This window comes from Rhinolophus hipposideros (assembly GCF_964194185.1).
Source record: "Rhinolophus hipposideros genome assembly, chromosome: 16".
Classification (NCBI taxonomy): Eukaryota; Metazoa; Chordata; class Mammalia; order Chiroptera; family Rhinolophidae; genus Rhinolophus; species Rhinolophus hipposideros.
The window spans coordinates 30,834,603-30,852,938 of record NC_138062.1 but is presented as its reverse complement, the minus strand read 5'-3'; the positions used below and the strand labels follow the sequence as shown (position 1 = coordinate 30,852,938).

At 43.7% G+C, this 18,336-nt stretch overlaps 1 protein-coding gene across 1 annotated transcript; it reads left to right on the top strand.

The window, feature by feature from the left end:
- Positions 1–8,069: 8,069 nt before the first annotated feature.
- On the top strand, positions 8,070–9,880 carry PRSS51 (serine protease 51; the record flags this gene model as incomplete). Its single annotated transcript, XM_081077364.1, has 3 exons — positions 8,070–8,276; positions 9,346–9,456; positions 9,629–9,880. 3 exons carry the CDS (start codon positions 8,070–8,072, stop codon positions 9,878–9,880), a joined length of 570 nt encoding a protein of 189 aa, XP_080933490.1.
- Positions 9,881–18,336: the final 8,456 nt, after the last annotated feature.

The window sequence follows — 18,336 nt, the reverse complement described above, 5'->3', positions numbered from 1 at the left end:
GTATCCACTCGCAGGGATGGGCCAGCCTGTTGTGTGGCCACCAATGGTTCTATCCCCGCCTGTTCTGAACAGTACTTCACCTGCTTTCTCAAACAGAATATTCTGGCTCTGATGAAGGGCTAAGGCTCTCTTTAATGGCATGTGGGTAAAGGTCCCAGAGTGCACCAGGTCATCTGGCTCTGGTCGACACCGGGAAGATCCAGGCTTTCCCTCTGCACTTCTTTTGTATTTATCTCTCTCCCTCCCCTGGCCTTGCTACCACCTCCTGATAAATGCCCATGGCTTCTCCTTTGCTCAGGTTCTGTAGGTTCTGGGGGTGTGGAGGGAAGGTGGAGCCTGGGCCCGGGTCTGATTGGGAGGATGGAGGATGACAGCTAATCTCATGGATGGAGAGGCAGTGATGATAGGCACATCCACTCTAAACTGCTACTCATGTTCTACAAAAGTATCTGAACAAAATCACAGCTCACCTCTAGGAAGATCCATTGCCTTCTGGGTCTATTAATCTCTCCTGTTAACATGACTTGGGCCTTATTTCTCATGAAATATTCATTCACTGTCCAGCATTTCTTTGCCAAGCTTCTTTATAATAACAATGGACTGCACCATGCCTGAACTGGTGGGTGGATAGATGGATGGAGACAGAACCACCATGCCCAGCAACAACTCCAGAGGGCACCATTCTTATAGACTGCAATGAGAATGGCTATTTCTGGAATTGGGCAAACATGGGGGCCTGGGTGTGGAGAGAAACTTCAGTGCTCTATAAGGAATTCCGTAGAAATTCAAAGAAGAAAGGAAGCACACGATGACATCGTTTGCCCAGGATTGCTGCTCCAGAAGCACTCAGGGTGGCTTCACTGTAGTGACTTTATTTACTACTGTCCCAGCCAGTAATTCTGTAACTTTGGTGTCCAGACGAGGCAGCTTGTTCAGTGCAGATAAAGGTTGCCAGATTTAGCAAATAAATATACAGGATGCCTGGTTACATTTGAATTTCAAATCAAGAACAATGCTTTTTAGTATACGTATGCCCCATGCAATGTTTGGGATATGCAATGTATCTGCCTTCTCATCCTCCATAGTATCAACCCCAATACTTTTATATTCAACCTCTTTAGTATCTCTCAATTACATCTATTTCTCGGTAACTCCACTGTTATGGGCTAAATTGGGTCCCCCTTAAAATTCATATGTTGAAGTCCCAACCCCCAGTACCTCAAAATGTGACCATATTTGGAGATAGGGTTTTTAAAGAGGTGATGAAGTTAAAATGAGACCCTGAGGGCAGGGTCCTCATTCAGTATGACTGGTGTCCTTACAGGAAGAGACCCCAGGAGTGTGGGTGCACAGAGAGAGGACCACATGAAGAGGCAGCAGGAGGGTGGCCATCTGCACGCCAAGAGGAGAGGCCTGGAACAGATCCTTCCCTTATGGCCCTCAGACAGAACCCAACCCTGTCGGCACCTTAATCTTGGATTTCCCAGGCTTCCAGAACCAGGAAATGTCTATTGTTTACACCACACTGTGGTATTTTGTTATAGCAGCTTTAGCAAACTAATACAACCACCTTCCTTCTTTTATCTTTGTGATAAAAGACCACCACCATCTTTTATCTGTATGATGGAGCCACTGCCTAAATGATATTCTGTTTTCTAGTTTCATCTTCTCTAAGATAATCTCCATGTTACATCCAGAACAATCTTTTAATGTACCTACGACTACATGATCTGCTTTCATTCCACCACTCTCTTCAGTAACCTCACAATAAATCCAAGTCTCCTAACGAAACATAGTAGGCTCTGAAATCTGGTTCCACAGACTAGGAAAACTTGCCCAAAGACCCAAAGCTCCTTAATGCCAAAACAGATGCTAGAATACATGGTTCCTCAAGAGGCTCAGAGTCAAAGGTGAAGGGGAAGTGTGCACACAGAAGTTTGCCTGAAACGGTCCCTTGAGTTCCCATTGTAGAGGGAACACAGACAGGGAAAGATTGGGCTATGACGCAGACTCAACTATGCCAGGCCACCTTGCATCGCCTGCTTCCTCCCTGACCCCAGGCTTACTGTGATGCCACCCACGACCAGCTCTGCCATGCATCTCTGATGGCCCCCACGGACGCAGCTGCAGCTGGCATTTTATCAGCTTTGGCTAGAGGCACAGGTTGGGCAATTGGACTGGAATGAAAGGAAGACGCTCCAGTTTCTAATTTAACTGCTCAAGGGATATGCCCAGGAAGATCCAGGTCTGTGCCAAGCAAACCCAAAGCAAAGGATGGGGAGAGGCCTGCCACCTGTTCCTTGGCTCCTGAAGAGTTCATTCAGAGGCCCAAGGGGGTGCTGAGTTAGAGTAAATGGCTCAGGAAATGAGGAGATTACAATTAATTAATCAAAGTAGATGCGTTGGGCTCTGAATATGCCATTTAAAAAGATCCCCAGGGTCTGGACCCAAAGTTCTGGAAATGCAGCGGACTTGGAGTAACAACTTAGCTACTGCCTTTGTTTCTCCAGTCTCTACTCCCCTCTGTGTAAATGTATCAAGGATCTTTCTGGGCCTAACACTCTGGGAGAAGCTGTTAGGAGCTGTTGTGGTGGAATAAGGGCCTTATTCAATTTAGGCCACCTGCATTAAATTATGTAACCTCATAAAGAGGGAAAAGTTATAGAACTGTTGTAGGAGCAAATGAATTAATGCTGAATTTCCTCCACGTATGTTCTACAGAGCCTCTGTCCTGTTAGAAACTGCACAGCAAAAAGCTCTATGGACAAGATTTGGAGGTGCTCCATTTGGTACTTTTTCTGACAAGTCATAGAGGATATCCACATTGTAAAGGTTCTGTGAAATCCCACAGTAACGAAAATGGTTTAATGTTATTTAATCCAATAGTTCTGAAATGTATCTGGGCACAAGCTCACTCTTTACCCCCACTCCCAGCCTTATTCATAACATTTTCTACTTACTCTTATGAAAATTACCAGTTCTTATATTTTCCTATTTTTCCTATTTGAGTAGATGTTGTAAATTGATTTGTTGAATCTCATTTAAATTTTATTTTAATGACATTAGCCCTCTGTCTCTATTACGTGCTGCAAACTTTTGTCTCCTAAATTTTTAATGCTCTTCCAACTCTATTTTGGATAAAACAGCAATTTAAAATTTATGTAAAATTCAGAAATATTTTTACTTATGGTCCTTGGCTTGTATTTGATGCATTAGAAGGGCCTTTTCATCCCAAGATTATAAACACAACCAGACCTATAGCATAATGTGAGTGCTAAGATCAGGAACAAGATACAATGCCCACCCTCCTTACTCACACTCAATATACTACTAGGAGTCCAGGCCAGAGCAAGACAAAAAAATGAAATGCATCCAAGGAGGATGGAACAAGGAAGGAAGAAGTAAAACTCTCACTACCGTTTTTCCTCAAAAATAAGACCTAGCCAGACAATCAGCTCTAATATGTTTTTTGGAGCAAAAATTAATATAAGACCTAGTCTTATTTTAATATAATATAATTTAATATATATAATATAGTATAGTATAATATAATATAATATAATATAATATAATATAATATAATATGATATGATATATACCAGGTCTTATATTAATTTTTTGCTCCAAAAGACATATTAGAGCTGATTGTCCGGCTAGGTCTTATTTTGGGGGAAAAACGGTATGATTCTGTATACAGAATCATAATATGATTCTGTATACAGAAAATCCCAAAGACTCAACTAAAACAACTGTTTGAACTTCTCAATGATTTTAGTAAAGTTTCACAATACAAAATCAACAAATATCAGTTGCATTTCTATACATTAAGGACGAAACATCTGAGAAAGACATAAAGAAAACAATCCCATTTACAATAGCATCAACAACAATAAAACACTTAGGGATAAATTTAACCAAGGAAGTGAAAGATCTATATGATAACTGTAAGACTTTGCTGAAAGAAATCGAAGAAGACACAAACAAATGGGAAGACATCCCATGTCTGATTTCAAACTATACTACAAAGCTTCAGTAGTAAAAGCAATTGATACTGGCACAAAAATAGAAACCTGGAACAGAATAGAGATCCTAGGGTTAAATCCCTGCTTATATGGTCAATTAATATTCGACAAAGGATCCAAGAGCACCCAATGGGGAAAGGATAGTTTCTTCAACAAATTGTGTTGGGAAAACTGGATAAACACATAGAGCAATGAAATTGGACCTCTATGTTACACCACAAAAATTAACTCAAAATGGATCAAGGACTTATCCCATAAAACTCCTAAAAGACAACATAGAGAAGAAGCTCAACATTAGTCTTGGCAGTGAATTTTTTTTATATATAAAAAGGAACAAAAACAGAAAACCAAAAGCAAATATCAACAAATGAGACTATATCAAACTTAAAAGCTTTTGCACAGCAAAAGAAACAACAAAATAAAAAGGCAACCTACAGAATGGGAGAAAAATTTTGCAAACTATATATTGAAAAAGGGATTAATATACAAAATATACTAAAAAACTCCTACAATTCGAAATCAAAAACTCCAAACAATCCAATTAAAAAAATGAACAGAATAACTAAATAGACATTTTTCCAAAGAAGACATATAAATGACTAACAGGTACATGAAAAGGTACTTGATGCTACTAATTATCAAGGAACTCAAAACCACAATGAGAGAGCACCTCAAACCTGTTAGAACAGCTATTATCAAGACAAGAGATAACAATCGCTGGAGAGGACATGGAGAAAGTATGGAGATCTTTCTAAAAATTAAAAATAGAACTAACATATGACCCAACAATCCCATTTCTGGGTCGAAAATCAGAGGAAGTCAAAACAGGATCTTGAAGAGATCTGTATTCCCAAATTTACTGCAGTATTATTCACAATAGCCAAGACATGGAAATAACCTAAGTGTCCATCAATGGATGAATGGATAAAGAAGATATATCACACACACACACACACACACACACACACACATACGGTGGCAAAAAAATGTATACACATTTTAAGAAAGGAACAAACTATTAAAATTGTAATACTCAATATATACCAATAACAAAAGATGAATACAAGTCACGTTTGACTTCTGCAATCACAAAAGGTGCTCAAAGTGGTTACCATCAGCATCCAGACACTTGTATTTACAATAAACTACTGCTTGAGCAACGTTGACCAAAGTGTCCACTAGTATATTTTTTGGCACCTCTGGTATATAATGAATTACTCAGCCAAGAGAAAACGAAGGGAAATTCTGCCATTTGCAGCAACATGAATGAACCTTGAAGGCATTATGTTAAGTGAAATAAGTCAGACAGAGAGAGATGGATACTGTATGATCTCACTTATATGTGGAATCTATAAAAGCCAAACTCATAAAAACAGAGACCAGGGGCTGGTAGGGGGGACGGAGAGATGTTGGTCAAATGGTTCAAACTTCCAGTTACAGACGAGCAAGTTTTGGAGATGTAATGTACAGCATGGGGATTATAGTTAATTATACTTGAAGTTGCTAAGAGAATAGATTTTAAATGTTTTCACTACAAAAAAAGAAATAGTAATAATGGATGTGATAGAGGGGTCAGCTAATACTATTGTAATCATATTGCAATATGTTTAAGTGTATCAAATCAATACATTGCACATCTTAAACTTACACAACAGCAATTATATCTCAACAAAGCTGGAAAACAATAGCATCCTCAGTAGAAGGTGCTAGAGAGATACTGTAGAGGGAAGAGCCTCTTCTTTCTGCTTCTGTCTGGCAGGCTTTTGTTTGCTTCTCCTTGCTCCTAAGGCATGATTGCCAGGGGCAGGGGGCACATCCAGTGGTGCTATGCTCCAGCTATGGCTCCCCCTATGAACTCGAGACCTGTCCCCTGTTCAGTGACCCCCTGTTATGTAAATGGCCAAAAGATGGCCTGTGTTTAGTGGTCCCTAGATTGTTTATTTCTTCACAGCAAGCTGATACCCATTAGCTCAAGCCCACCGATGCCAAACTTTTTAATGCATCTAACTGTTTTCAAATTAGCCCAACGGAGCAATTTTTAGCCGTTTAGAGCCTGCCCGCTTTGGATATTCCATGAAACTGCACCCAACATTGGTTAGCTACAGATAAGATAAAGCCTATGGCTACGAAGACCCCATACCTCTACTGCCCTCTGGAGCTCTCTGACCCAGAGACTCTGCCGCTGAGCGACATTACCTAGATGTTAAGCCCCTTCTCTGCCCTCTCTTTCTCCTCCTCCCCTTCTGGATGGTGGTCCCCGAGTCTTACTGTCTCTGAATGGTCTCATGCTGTAAAGGACTTCTCCTGCATGCAGACCTGCCAAAGCATCTCTCAAATAAAGCTTGTGTGTGCTACTGCCACCTTGTGGTCATATCTTTTCCTTTGATCATTCCCCCAAATTCCTTGAACCCCCTACACCTCCTCACTGCAGCTGTCCCACACTGATATGGACACCCCGGGCCTGGTGCGCCCTGGCTGATGATGAGAAGGCTCTCAACACCTAAGCTCCCTCCATGCACCTGCTCACCAGCCCTCAGTCTAACTGCACCCAGGAGGGGAGTTCCAGCCTTAACCTAGCTGTACTCCAGAGAGGTCTTTCCTGCTTAGGTAGCAATGAGGATTAGCTCTGCAAGGGGACAAGCAAACTCCTGCCTTCCCTTGGGCTGCAAACACACCTTCTTCAGTGAGTTCTGAACTCCAACCTTGGGGAGGGGCTCCCCTGACAAGTTCCTTCTCCCCTCCCCTAACCCTCTGGTATTCCTGGAGTCCTCTTGACCCTTTGTAGTTACTCTGCTATTATAGTTTATACTTCTTGATATCAAACTGTCCTTGTTCAAATGCTGCATGGTTTCTGTTTCCCAAATGGACCCTGCATGTCTTTGGTCCTTCTCCATTGCCACCCCAACCCCTATATAGCTTCTGATGGATCTCTGTCCTGACTTTGCCAGGTCTCAGGGCTCTTTTTGAATGTGACGGACAGACTCTAAAGGGGGTGTGTTTTGCTGGTGTTTTCAGAGACTTGTCCCTTCCGCGCTTGCTCTCTTTACTCAGCTCCAGCACAGGTCTTAGCTGGGAAGGTGCTTGGAGTACAGGAGAAGGATTTCTCAGTGCTCCTCCCGTACAAATAAATGGCTCCTTCTGTTCTCTTTCAGACAGAATCAATGTGGCCACACACCGGCCTTTTCAAACTCCTCATCGTTACAAATTCATGAACTGTTTGCAGTAGAGGAAGGTGTGTTCCCACGGCAAATAAGTATCCAGATCTCACAGAAACACCACTGCGGAGGCTCAATCATACCTCGGCGGTGGGTTCTGATGGCTACACACTACTTCCCCAGAACCCTGTATGTTTCTGAGGCTTTTTCTTAATTTACATCGGGTCTCCTCAACGTCTTGGTCTGGGCTGCGTAGCTTACTGGGTTAGCGCCCAAGGCTTGTGGAGCCATGGGTTCTACACCCAGCTTGTTCCCGTTGGCTTTGTACCACAAGGTCTCTGCTCTATATACCCAGCCGTCTGAAGTTAATCAGATCCAGAGGTTGGCCGCTAGTGGCAGCTACGCTTCCAGTATTGGAAAATCAGTACAAAGCTTCTCTTGTCCTGCCTGCCATCTGTATAGCCAGTACGCTGTTCATTCCTTGTACACATTCTCACTGAACACCTACTATGTGCTGTTCTAAGTGCTGGCGATAGAGAGGTTGACAAGACAGCCAAGTTCTTTGTCGTCAAGGAGCTCACATTCTATTCTCTCGGATGGAATACTTCCATTTCATTTGGGTCAGGGATGTCTCCGTGGGATGATGGTTCAGTAGCTCAGGGATTTGCCTGAGTTTGGACCCCTGACTCCTGCCACTCGGATCTCCAGCCACGCTGTTAGCCCCTGCACACCCACTGTTTCGGACTTCTCAGCATTCAGTTGTAAACACTATAGTTTACAAATGTGTCTACTAGTCTATGCATGCAAAATGCCCTGTAAGTATTAATATAGTTTGGAGTTATGATATTCATTGTTTAGATTAGAAATGGCATTGGGAAATGTCACTGTTGTCATGGGAACCAGAACATTCAGCAATGTCCATGTGGAAAGAAAGCAAGTGCAGAAGATAATTATTCACAAAGATAATAAACCAACCGACCTTGACAGTGACCTTGCCTTACTCCTGCTTGGAGCACCAGTACAACTCACTAACTTCAAAATGCCCGTCTGCCTGCAGAAGAAGGAGGGTATCTGGCACCAGTGTTGGATGACAGAATGGGTGACAGCTGATGATGAGTATGGTAGAGGCCTTCCCTTCAGAATCCACAGAAAGCCCACATTTGGGTTTTCCTGGGCTGGCCAGCCTGATACTTTGGAAGACTCAGCCTGAATTTTGGCCTCACTACTCTAGTTTTGTGATCTTAAGCTAGCTCTCTCACCTTCCTCATCTTTACCTTTTCTCATCTGTAGAATGACAGTAATATCTCCCTCAAACAAGTTGTGTGGATTCAATTAAGTGAACTTATACATGTAAGGTCCCTAATATAAGCCTGGAACATAGAAGAATCTCAAAACATGAGAATGATGATAATTTTTTTGTATCCCAGAAGCATCGTAGCAAGCCAGTTTGGATTCTTCCTTTATGGGCGGTTTTACAATGCACATCTCCTCATCTGTTTATCCTCTGATGTAGCCCACATAGACCACCATTCTGAGGCAATTTTCAGCCAGAGACTCCCCAACCATGCTTGGTCATCAGTGACCACTCCCTTCCCAGGGCACCAGGCTGGCCAGACAGGAAGGACCGCTGGGAGAATAGGAGGTTGATGGGGAGCAGGCCAGGGGCAACTCTAGGATTGTGGCTGCTTCAAGATGGCACTTATAGATGTGTCGTTTTCCTCATTCTTCATTAGCCTGGCAGAGACCCTGGATGACAGTGATTGAAAAGTTGGGCTGCTCGGAACCTCTGCACAGAGACAAAGCATGGCTATGGAGAGATGGTGGGGGCACAGAGAAAGCTCATTTCAGGTTCTCCTGGCAGGAGCTAGGACTGGGGCTAGAGGTTTAGTAGGCTGCTTCCAGAAGAAGTGAGGATACATATAAGTAGAGATGAAGGAGCCACTTATTGGAGATACTGGAGAGGAGACTGAGTGGGGCATTAGTCAGTCACCTCTAAGGCCTCCATATCCTGTGAGTCTGTGAGTTGCTGCTTGTCTGCATACTCCCAGGGCTTCCATCTTGATCATCTGTAGGCCCTCCTCTTGGTGGCTGATGCAGTCAGTGCTCATCGTTACACTCGCTGCCTCACTTTGCCAGAGTACCATGAGGACTGAAACGTGCACCTGCAGAAGCTGAGAGTGGTGCTGGTTAGCTGCAGAGGACACAGGAAGAGGGGCGACCAGCTCTCCAGAAACATGCTTTGTACCTGGAAGGAATCAGGCACCAAAGGCAACTGCCAGGTATTCAGCCCCTGCCTCAGCCCAGATTTCTACATGACCCACCATTTACTAGGTTTCCAGGAAAGAGCTCAGGGGGCGGCCTCTAGCCACTAGGACCCTCTCACCCTGCCCTCTTGCTACAGGTACTGTTGATTGCTTGCAGGCTCTTCCTTTTTCCTTCTCTCATTCTCAGGGAGACAGTGGGGCACCAATGGTCTATATTATCCATGGAACCCAGAGGCTTTTCCAAGTAGGTGTCTTCAGTTGGGGCATAAAATCTGGCTTCAGGGGGAAGCCTGGTATGTTTGTGTCTGTGGCTCAATATATTCCATGGATCCAGGAGGAGACAGAAAAGGAGGGGAAAGCCTACACCATCTCAAGAGCCCGGAGAAGCTCCCTGTCTCATGTTCCTCAGTACTCCTTATTGCTAGGCTTGGAATATTGACCTCAGAGAACGAGCTTTTGATTTATGAATTTTCTCTATTATTTTTCTGTTTTCTATTTCATTGACTTTTCATCCTATAGTCATCATTTCCTACTTTTTACTTACTTTGAGTTTCACTTGCACTTTTTCTAATTTTATAAGTTGGAAGTTGAGTTCACTGGTTTGAGATCTTGGTTATTTTCTAATGTAGAGATTTGGTACTATAAATTTCCCCTAAATACTGTTTCAACATCATTTCCCAAATTCTGCTATGTTGTGCTTTCATTTTCATTCAGTTCAAATTGCATTCTATTTTCCCTTTTGCTTTTTTTCTTTGACCTATGGATTATGTAGAAGTATGCTATTTTGTTTCTAAATACTGAGGGATTTCTCCAGATATCATTATGTTATTGATTTCTAATTTAATTCCACTGTGGTCATAGCACATACTTGGTATAGCTTGAATCATTTCAAATTTATTGATACTTCTTTTATGCCCAGAATGTAGTCTACCTTGATAAATGTTCTGGGACACTTGGGGGGAAGGGTGTGTATTGTGTTGTCACTGGATGGAGTGTTTAATAAATGTAAGTTAGATCAAGTTGGTCGATCATATTGTTAAAGTCTTTTATATACTAACTGATTTTCTGTCTACTAAAACAAAAAAGCCATTTGACCCTCTTCCCATAGTGGGGAGCCCAAAGCCTCACAAGTCATAATATCTATCCCCGGAGGGTAATCATTGTTTTTTTCCAGTTCAATCATAACCCCACCTCCATACTTTTGTGTCAGTTTGGGTCCTCTGAGAAGCAGATGCTAAGACAGAATTATACATAAAGAAATTAATTGGGGGGAAATGCCTGGGTGAAAATGAAAGGTGCAGGGAATAGCAGGAGGCAGGGTGTCTTTAGACCCCAGTACAGGTCTGAGAGAGGCTCGATCAGGTTGATGGGAGTTCTTGAGCAAAGCCATGTGGGGCTGGAACAAACTGGCTCTAATATCCCCTGCCACTGTCAGTCATTGGTTGGGTGCAGCCAAAGAGAAGCGCTTGTGGTTTGTCTGCCATTATGGATCCAAAAGAGCAATTGCTGAAGACCGTCATCACCTATGCTCCCTGCAGCAGGTTCTCTCTAAGCAGATCTGAGCAGTACACCTCCATGACCACCACAATCTTGTATCCTGAAGACTAAATAATACATTTGGCCACCAACATGACATGGGGAAAGAAGTGAGTAAAGGGAAATTGGTGTATACAAACACCTAACAAAGCAAACATGAAAATTTGGGCAGCTACTATAGTTCTCAAGTCTGCAACTCATCCTGAAGCCTTAGTTGGTACAGTGGTACCTCGGTTTTTGAAGGTAATCCGTTTAGGAAGAACATTCAAGTTCTGAGACGTTGGAAAACAGCCGACAGCTAGGCCTCAGGATCTTTCACTCAGCGGAAGCCACGTGACATGTTCCACTTCCGAGGCATGTCCAAAAACCGAAGCATTTACTTCCAGGTTTACGGCGGTTTATAAACCGAAATGTTGGTCGATGGAGATGTTAAGAAACCGAGGTGCTACTGTATTTGTAAATTTTTTCTTTCAACTTGGATGAAGCTCAGCTGATTATGGTTCTTTCCCTGGTGTGGTGACCCAAACTTTCATTTCTAAGTTCTCGGTGGTTTTGGTCTGTATTGGGTTGCTATAATTTTCCATTAATTTCTCCCTTTGAATAATGAAATGCTAAGAGCATCCCCAGAGGATTTCATGGATTCCAGACACATTCCTTCTTGTCTCTCTTGTGTGCTGCAAAACTCTATTCTCTTGGTAACCAGGGTCAATCTTCTCAGTCAGCGCATGAACCTTCTTTGCTCTTTGGTTCCATGGCACGATAAGCCCCAAATGGCCAGGCAGCAGTCTCAATTCTCGGGTCAATAAAGCAGCTGTGTCCCCTGGTAGAAGCATTTCTCCCTTGGGAACTAAGACCTCTAAACCTTCAGAGTTCAAAGTTGTGATGCTAAGAAACAAAACATTTTTCTGAGTTGATCAGTAGTGACTAGTAAACAGAACCGGTCTCATTTCTATCCCTTGATTTACAAAGCCACGTTTTCTGGCCATAGGAGAATCAGCACCATATAGTGTACTGGTTCTCAATATATGGCGTACATTGTAAAAGAGCATCCAACCTCACAAGTAGCTAGATCTCGACAAGCTAAGTGCCACAACCTTCAGTAGACCATTACACTGTTTTACCAGGTCTACTGCTTCTGGGTGGTGGGATGTATGATCATATCAATGAATCTCATGGGCATCAGCTCATTGCCTCATTTCTGTTGCATTATAAACAGTTGGTCACCAATAGTGCCAAATGGAAAATCAACATGAAGAATAACCAGGTATTTCGTTATAACGAGGCAAAAGCACGGTGGGCAAGGCAGGCACATTCATACACAGAATAGATGACTATTATTACCATGATGAAAAACTGCTGCCTACTCCACGAAAGACAGGGTCAAACGCAATCAACCCCCGACCAGATGGGTTATGTGTCACATTATCCTCAGCCTACAGATGACGGCCACAACAGTTTTTCAAGGATACTGATCCCCCCCTTGAAACTATTTTTCAAAGCCCAATTTAACACAGTGTCCTCAGGACTCACGTAAGGGATAGAGTTAGAGGATGGGTGAGCAGGTCACAATAAATCTATTCCAACATTTCTATCCAAGACTGATTTTTTTCTTTTATATTATACAAAAATTAATGCAGGCAATTTTTTGTCCAAGGTTTTAGTCCGTCAGCTAAACAAACAGAGCCATTTACAGCTGCTCTAGCTAAACCACCGAATCCAGAATTTTTCTTAAGTGCACATAGATTGATCAATTTGGTCCAATCACGCTTTATTCCTTTATTCCTTTATTACTTTATTCCTCTTCTAACTCCCTTGGAATCCATTCTCACACATAATCCTTGAGTTTCTACAAATATACATTAGCAGAATGTGACAGTTCCTTTAATGCACATACTATCTTCTCCTGGGTCAGAGTTGAACTGATCCCTTATGAGGTTATTGGAATGACTTTACTTATGGTTCTGGCTGCCATGAGAGGTTGTGCGTGTGGCTTGAGGAGAGAATCAGTATCCTCTTGGAAAGCACTTATTTCAGATAAGTCATTACAACGTCTTCATTAAGAAGAGACTAGCCTCTCCAGACAGAGGTGGAGGAGCTGCTTCTGATAGGAAGGGAAGCTCAGCAGGATTTGAGTTTTTAAGGTACAGTATGATTCATCTTAACCTACTTAACTATTTCATTGCAATTATCTTGGGCACTTCTTCCCCCAATTAATCATCTGTCATGTAAGCATCTAAAGAGGCTGTGAAATCAGTTATGTTGGAATTTTTCTACCTGCAGGAACAGCTCTGGGTCTGATTTTTGATACAATTGATAAGAGATTCTTTTAGGGTAACTGTAGAAGCTTCTCTAGCTCTTAAATTATACCTTTCAGGTGGAAATGTAAACCCCAAGATTGTTGGGTTTGTTTGTTCTCTGTAAGCTTTCCGTGGGCATTCAGTAACAGTAACCTTTGTACTTATCTCTTCTACCAGAACATTCTATTGCAAAAGCCACTTGGTCTCTTTTAATAGGGAACTGATTCCAGGAATGACAGGTGAGAACTTGAGAGACTGTTTTGACACTGCGTGCTATGGACTCCCAGAATCCCATTTTCCACTAGTGAGGAGGTCATCACTGCCTTGAAATCAAACTAGGCCTGACAACAAATCTTAGATTCTCATCTTTGTGGTTGTATTTCCTGGACCCACTTTCAGTACCAAATGCTGTATCAGTCAGGTTTCTATCAGGAAAACAGAAAACCCTCTACATCTCAAGGATGGGGATTGAGTACATAGAAACAGATGCTTGTAGAACCCGTAAAAGGGCTAGAGGGCAAAGGTCAGGAAAAAAGAGTTACTTGCTTTCAGGAGCTTGGTAAACTTCAGCAATCATAGGAACTGACTGTTAATGATGCTATTGTTCTCTTCAGCATTAGACTGACGATTTAAAGGAGGACACCCCAAGTGAACGGCAAAACCTCACAATTGTCGCCTGCTGAAATCTGCATTGACCTGCACACTGCGGGTGCAGGAAAAGAACGGTTTCTCCCTGACCTCTGTCTTCTAAAATTTGGTTGAGGATCTGAATTGGAAGGCTGCTGGGATCCTGAGAAATGTGACTCCAAGCTTTCAAGCTCTACAATTCTTAGGAAACTTTAGAAAGGCAGAGATAGTGCTAAATATCGAGATACAATATCTACATGTTGATCTACGCAGTGCGGGAAAACAAGAAGAGTAATTTCCTCAGATAGTTGCTATGAGGATTAAATAAGATAACAATTGCAAAGTCCGGAGCACAGTATATTATACATGATAAGCCTTAATGGGTAGCTTGATAACTTTATCAGCCCTAAAATAACAATGGTTCATAGCTTTCTATTCTGTCCCCTGGGAGAGAGCTCTAGATGATTCTGCACAGTTATTTTCTATTTGTCCCCATTTTCCCACTGCTGATGCATTAGCTGTCCTTCCCTGGGTCCTGGTAGGCTAGTTCCTAGGAACTGAGTCACCTGTGATCCTAAATGTTACTTGGCTTGCCCTTGGCAATGGGAGGTACTGATAGAGGGTACAGGCAGGAAGTGAGAGGGTTTGGGGTATTTCCTCCCTGTCCCTTCCTGTTGAGCCATTTTGCTGCCAGGCACAGGGACCCTCCTTGACTCTGTTCCTGCTCAGTGCCCCTCCTCCACATGTGTCACTCTCACTGGATTCCAGTAATTATCCTTTCTCTCTTCTTTTTGCTCATCTCTGGAACTCTTTCTCCTTTGTTGGGTCCCTTTAAGAGAAAGACTAGGCCCACCCCTGTTGACAAATGTGAGGACTTCATCTCCAAGAGACCAGCGGGATGTCAGCAAACAGGCAGTTCCCTTATGGAAACACAAGTCTCAGACCCCACCTTGCCCCCGCTGTCCAAAATGGAATCAGTGAAACTGGGCACGACTCTCTGTAGGCTTGTGCTCAAATACTGCAAGCAGCCTGGAACAGGGAAGAATGAGGGCACAGCTGAAATCCAAAAGGGAAAGGAAACGGGCTAAGATCCATGGGGAACAATGTCTATTTCTTAATCCATCTCCTGCCCCAAATAGCTCCGCTCTCCTCCCCCAACTTGTGTTTACGAGTCTGTTTCTTTCCCTGGCAGCAGATGCCACCAGGCCTTCAACTAGGTCATAGACAGTGATGATGAGGCCCTCAGGCCACATCCTCCCCTGACCTGCAGTGCCAGAGCTCAGACCTCAAATGACCCCTACTCCCCAGGGCATCCTGGCAGAGTCCCTGTTCCCTAGGACCACAGCGAGTGAGTGGGGGACCCTCTGTCCTGCCTGTGAGATCGCAGGGGGCCTGTCTCTGAGCTGGTGGCAGAGGGGACGGCACTGGGCAGTGCTGAAGCCTTCCCTGCCCCATCCTGCCCATGCCCCTTCCTCTCCTCCCACTGCAGCTCGGATTGAGTGCTCTCAGGGACCCCCATTCTTCCCAGGTCCCTGCTGTTTCCCCTGGGAGAGCACTGGGCCAGTTTCACATGGACCCACAAGGTCCAAACCAGGGTTCCCAACGCGCATGGGGGACAGTGGTGATGTAACGGGTAGAGCGTAAATTACAGGGTCAGAGAAGCTGATTCAAACGCCAGTTGCCTGAGGCACAGGGAGGGAGGGAAGAGCTTGCCCAGATAAGCCAGGTGGGAAGGGGCAGAGCCCGAGCCGCAGGACCCACTGCACACCCCGAGCCACCTGTGTCGGCCTCCTCACAGCCCGTCCCTGTCCCCACCTCCTGGGACCATCCCTGCCCAGGATCAGGTCCTGATGGTGCCTCTCTCTCCACAGGTCCTGTCGGAGCACGGCCACGGCCCGATCACCACAGACATCCGGGAGGGACAAGCTTTCTACTACGCCGAGGATTACCACCAGCAGTACCTGAGCAAGAACCCCGATGGGTACTGCGGCCTCGGGGGCACCGGCGTGTCCTGTCCGCTGGGGATGTGTTATGGCTGAGTATTTGTGATAGACTCAAAAGTCCTATGTTGGAGCCTTAGCCTCCAGGGTGGCTTTATTTGGCGATGAGGACCAATAAGTAAGTAAGGTTAGTAATTAGAAGTAACTAAGGTTGAATGAGGTCATAAGGGAGGGGCCTTGATCCTATAGGTTTAGTGTCCTTGTAAGAAGAGATACCCGTGTGCGCACTGGAGCTTGTGCTCTCAACACTCCTGAGGAAGGCCCCTGTGTGGCCACAGTGGGAGGCGCTGTCTGTAAGCCAGGAAGAGGGCCATCCCCAGGAACCGAAGAGGCCGGCACCTTGATCTAGACAGGCAGCCTCCAGAACTGTGAGAAAATAAACGACTATTGCGGAAGCCACCCAGTCTGTGGTATTTTGTTATGGCAGCCTGAGAAGACTAATACAGTATCAAAAAATAATTTCCCCCTACATGCAGGCCGTTGCAGTCACAACGAAAAGGTTTTTGACAAACTGGGCAATTCTTTTGTGGTTCACATCAGATGTTTTTTTGAAGCACACAAAGCACAGAGGCATTTTTTAAATTCCGGTTTTTGAGATACAATGTATATTTATTTAGTAAATTCACCTTTAAGGTGTATGGTTCCGTGAATTTCGACAAATGCTAATGATTGTATAACCACCACCACAATCCCGACATAGAACCTTTCCACCACCCCCAAAAGTTGCCCAGTGCTCCTGGTCACCCTTCCTCAATCCCCAGTTCCTGGCAACAGCTGATGTGTTTTCTGTGCCTGTCATTTTTGTCTTTTCCAGAGTGTCGTCATCTCGATGGTATCATACAGAATGCAGTTGAGTCTGGCTTCTTCAACTTAGCATGATGCATTTGACGTACACGTTGTTACGTGTATCTGTAGTTTTTTTTTTCTTTCTGCTGAATGCTATTGGTGTTGTTTGATGTACTATTGTTTATCCATTCATTTGATGTTGGATGTGTAGGTTGTCACCGGTTTTTAGCAATTATGACTAAAATGTCTACAAACACGTTACTGGTTTGGGTATGGATGTATGTCTTCATGCAACAGTGTGTTGATAAAATGTAAATTCATCTACTGATGTGCTGGGAGACTTGGGGATTCTTTGGGGTCTGAATGAAGATAATGTGGATGTTGCATCTCTGGTTCTAAACTCTGGGGCTGGCTGTGGAAGCTCCGTGGTTAAGCTGGCAGGATTGAGGATGACGCTGGGAATTTCTTATTTATGCCCTGTTCCACTGCATATAAACGTGCCCTCCATGGGCCCATGATTGCAAACACCTATCGCCGCAATGAAACGTTTTGCTCTACTGACTCAAATTCATGCTATTTCCCAAAGAACAGAGGCAAGGAGACTTTCTCTCCGTTTTTAGGCCCCCTCCTTTCAGAGAAAAGATATGAGTTACGCTGATGAATTCTAATGCTTTGCTTACAGCTATGAGAAATACAGTAAATGCTTGTTTTGTTAAAACTTTATTGCCTCTAATAACATGAGCTAACTTCCTAATATTTCATCTGCCTTTCACTAATTCTGATGGGACACTTCCAAGGGTTTTAGGATAAACTTTAAAGCCACCAAACAGCTAAGGAAAGAAAAAGTCCCACCGTCATTTCCCCTAAAATGGAAATCCATTATGCATAGAATTTGGAAAACATTTGTACCTCCTGCTCTTTAGTGATAACACTTGTTTTCCACACACCTGTCACATCCATGATTTCTTATGAGAATTATTCAGTGGCTTCCTAGAAGTGAAGACTGTTTATTCAGATTCAAACTGTATTCCATACATTGGTCCCTGTGTACCACTCAACGTTGTACAACATTCCAACTCAGAATTGTAGTTTGAACCATTTGAATTTGCCAATATTAGACTAAAACAGCAATTCCATAGGGTTTAACTTAAGTGTTCTTACAATTCCCATACAGTTCGGTACCTGTGCATGTTTTCTGGCCATCTAGAATGCCATATTAGTTTCCTAGGGCTGTCATAACAAAGTACCACAAACTGGGTGGTTTAGAACATCAAAAGTTTATTGTCTGTAGTTCTGGAGGCCATAAGTCCAAAATCCAGCTGTCAGTAGGGTCATGCTCCCTCGGAAGGTGCTGGGAAGGATCTGTGCCAGGCCTTTCTCCTAGCTTCTTCTCGTTCCTGGGCTTGTGGCAGCTTAACTCCAGTCTTTCCGTCACATTCTTCCTGGGAAGGTGCGCATATCCAAAATTTCCCTTCGTCTAAGGATATCAGTCCTATTGGATTAGGGCCCACCTTGCTCCAGTATGACCTCATCTTAACTAATGACATCTGGAACAACCACATCTCCAAATAAGGTCACATTCTGAGGTGCTAGGGGTTAGGACTTCAACAGATGAATTTTGGGAGGACACCATTCAACCCGTAACAGAT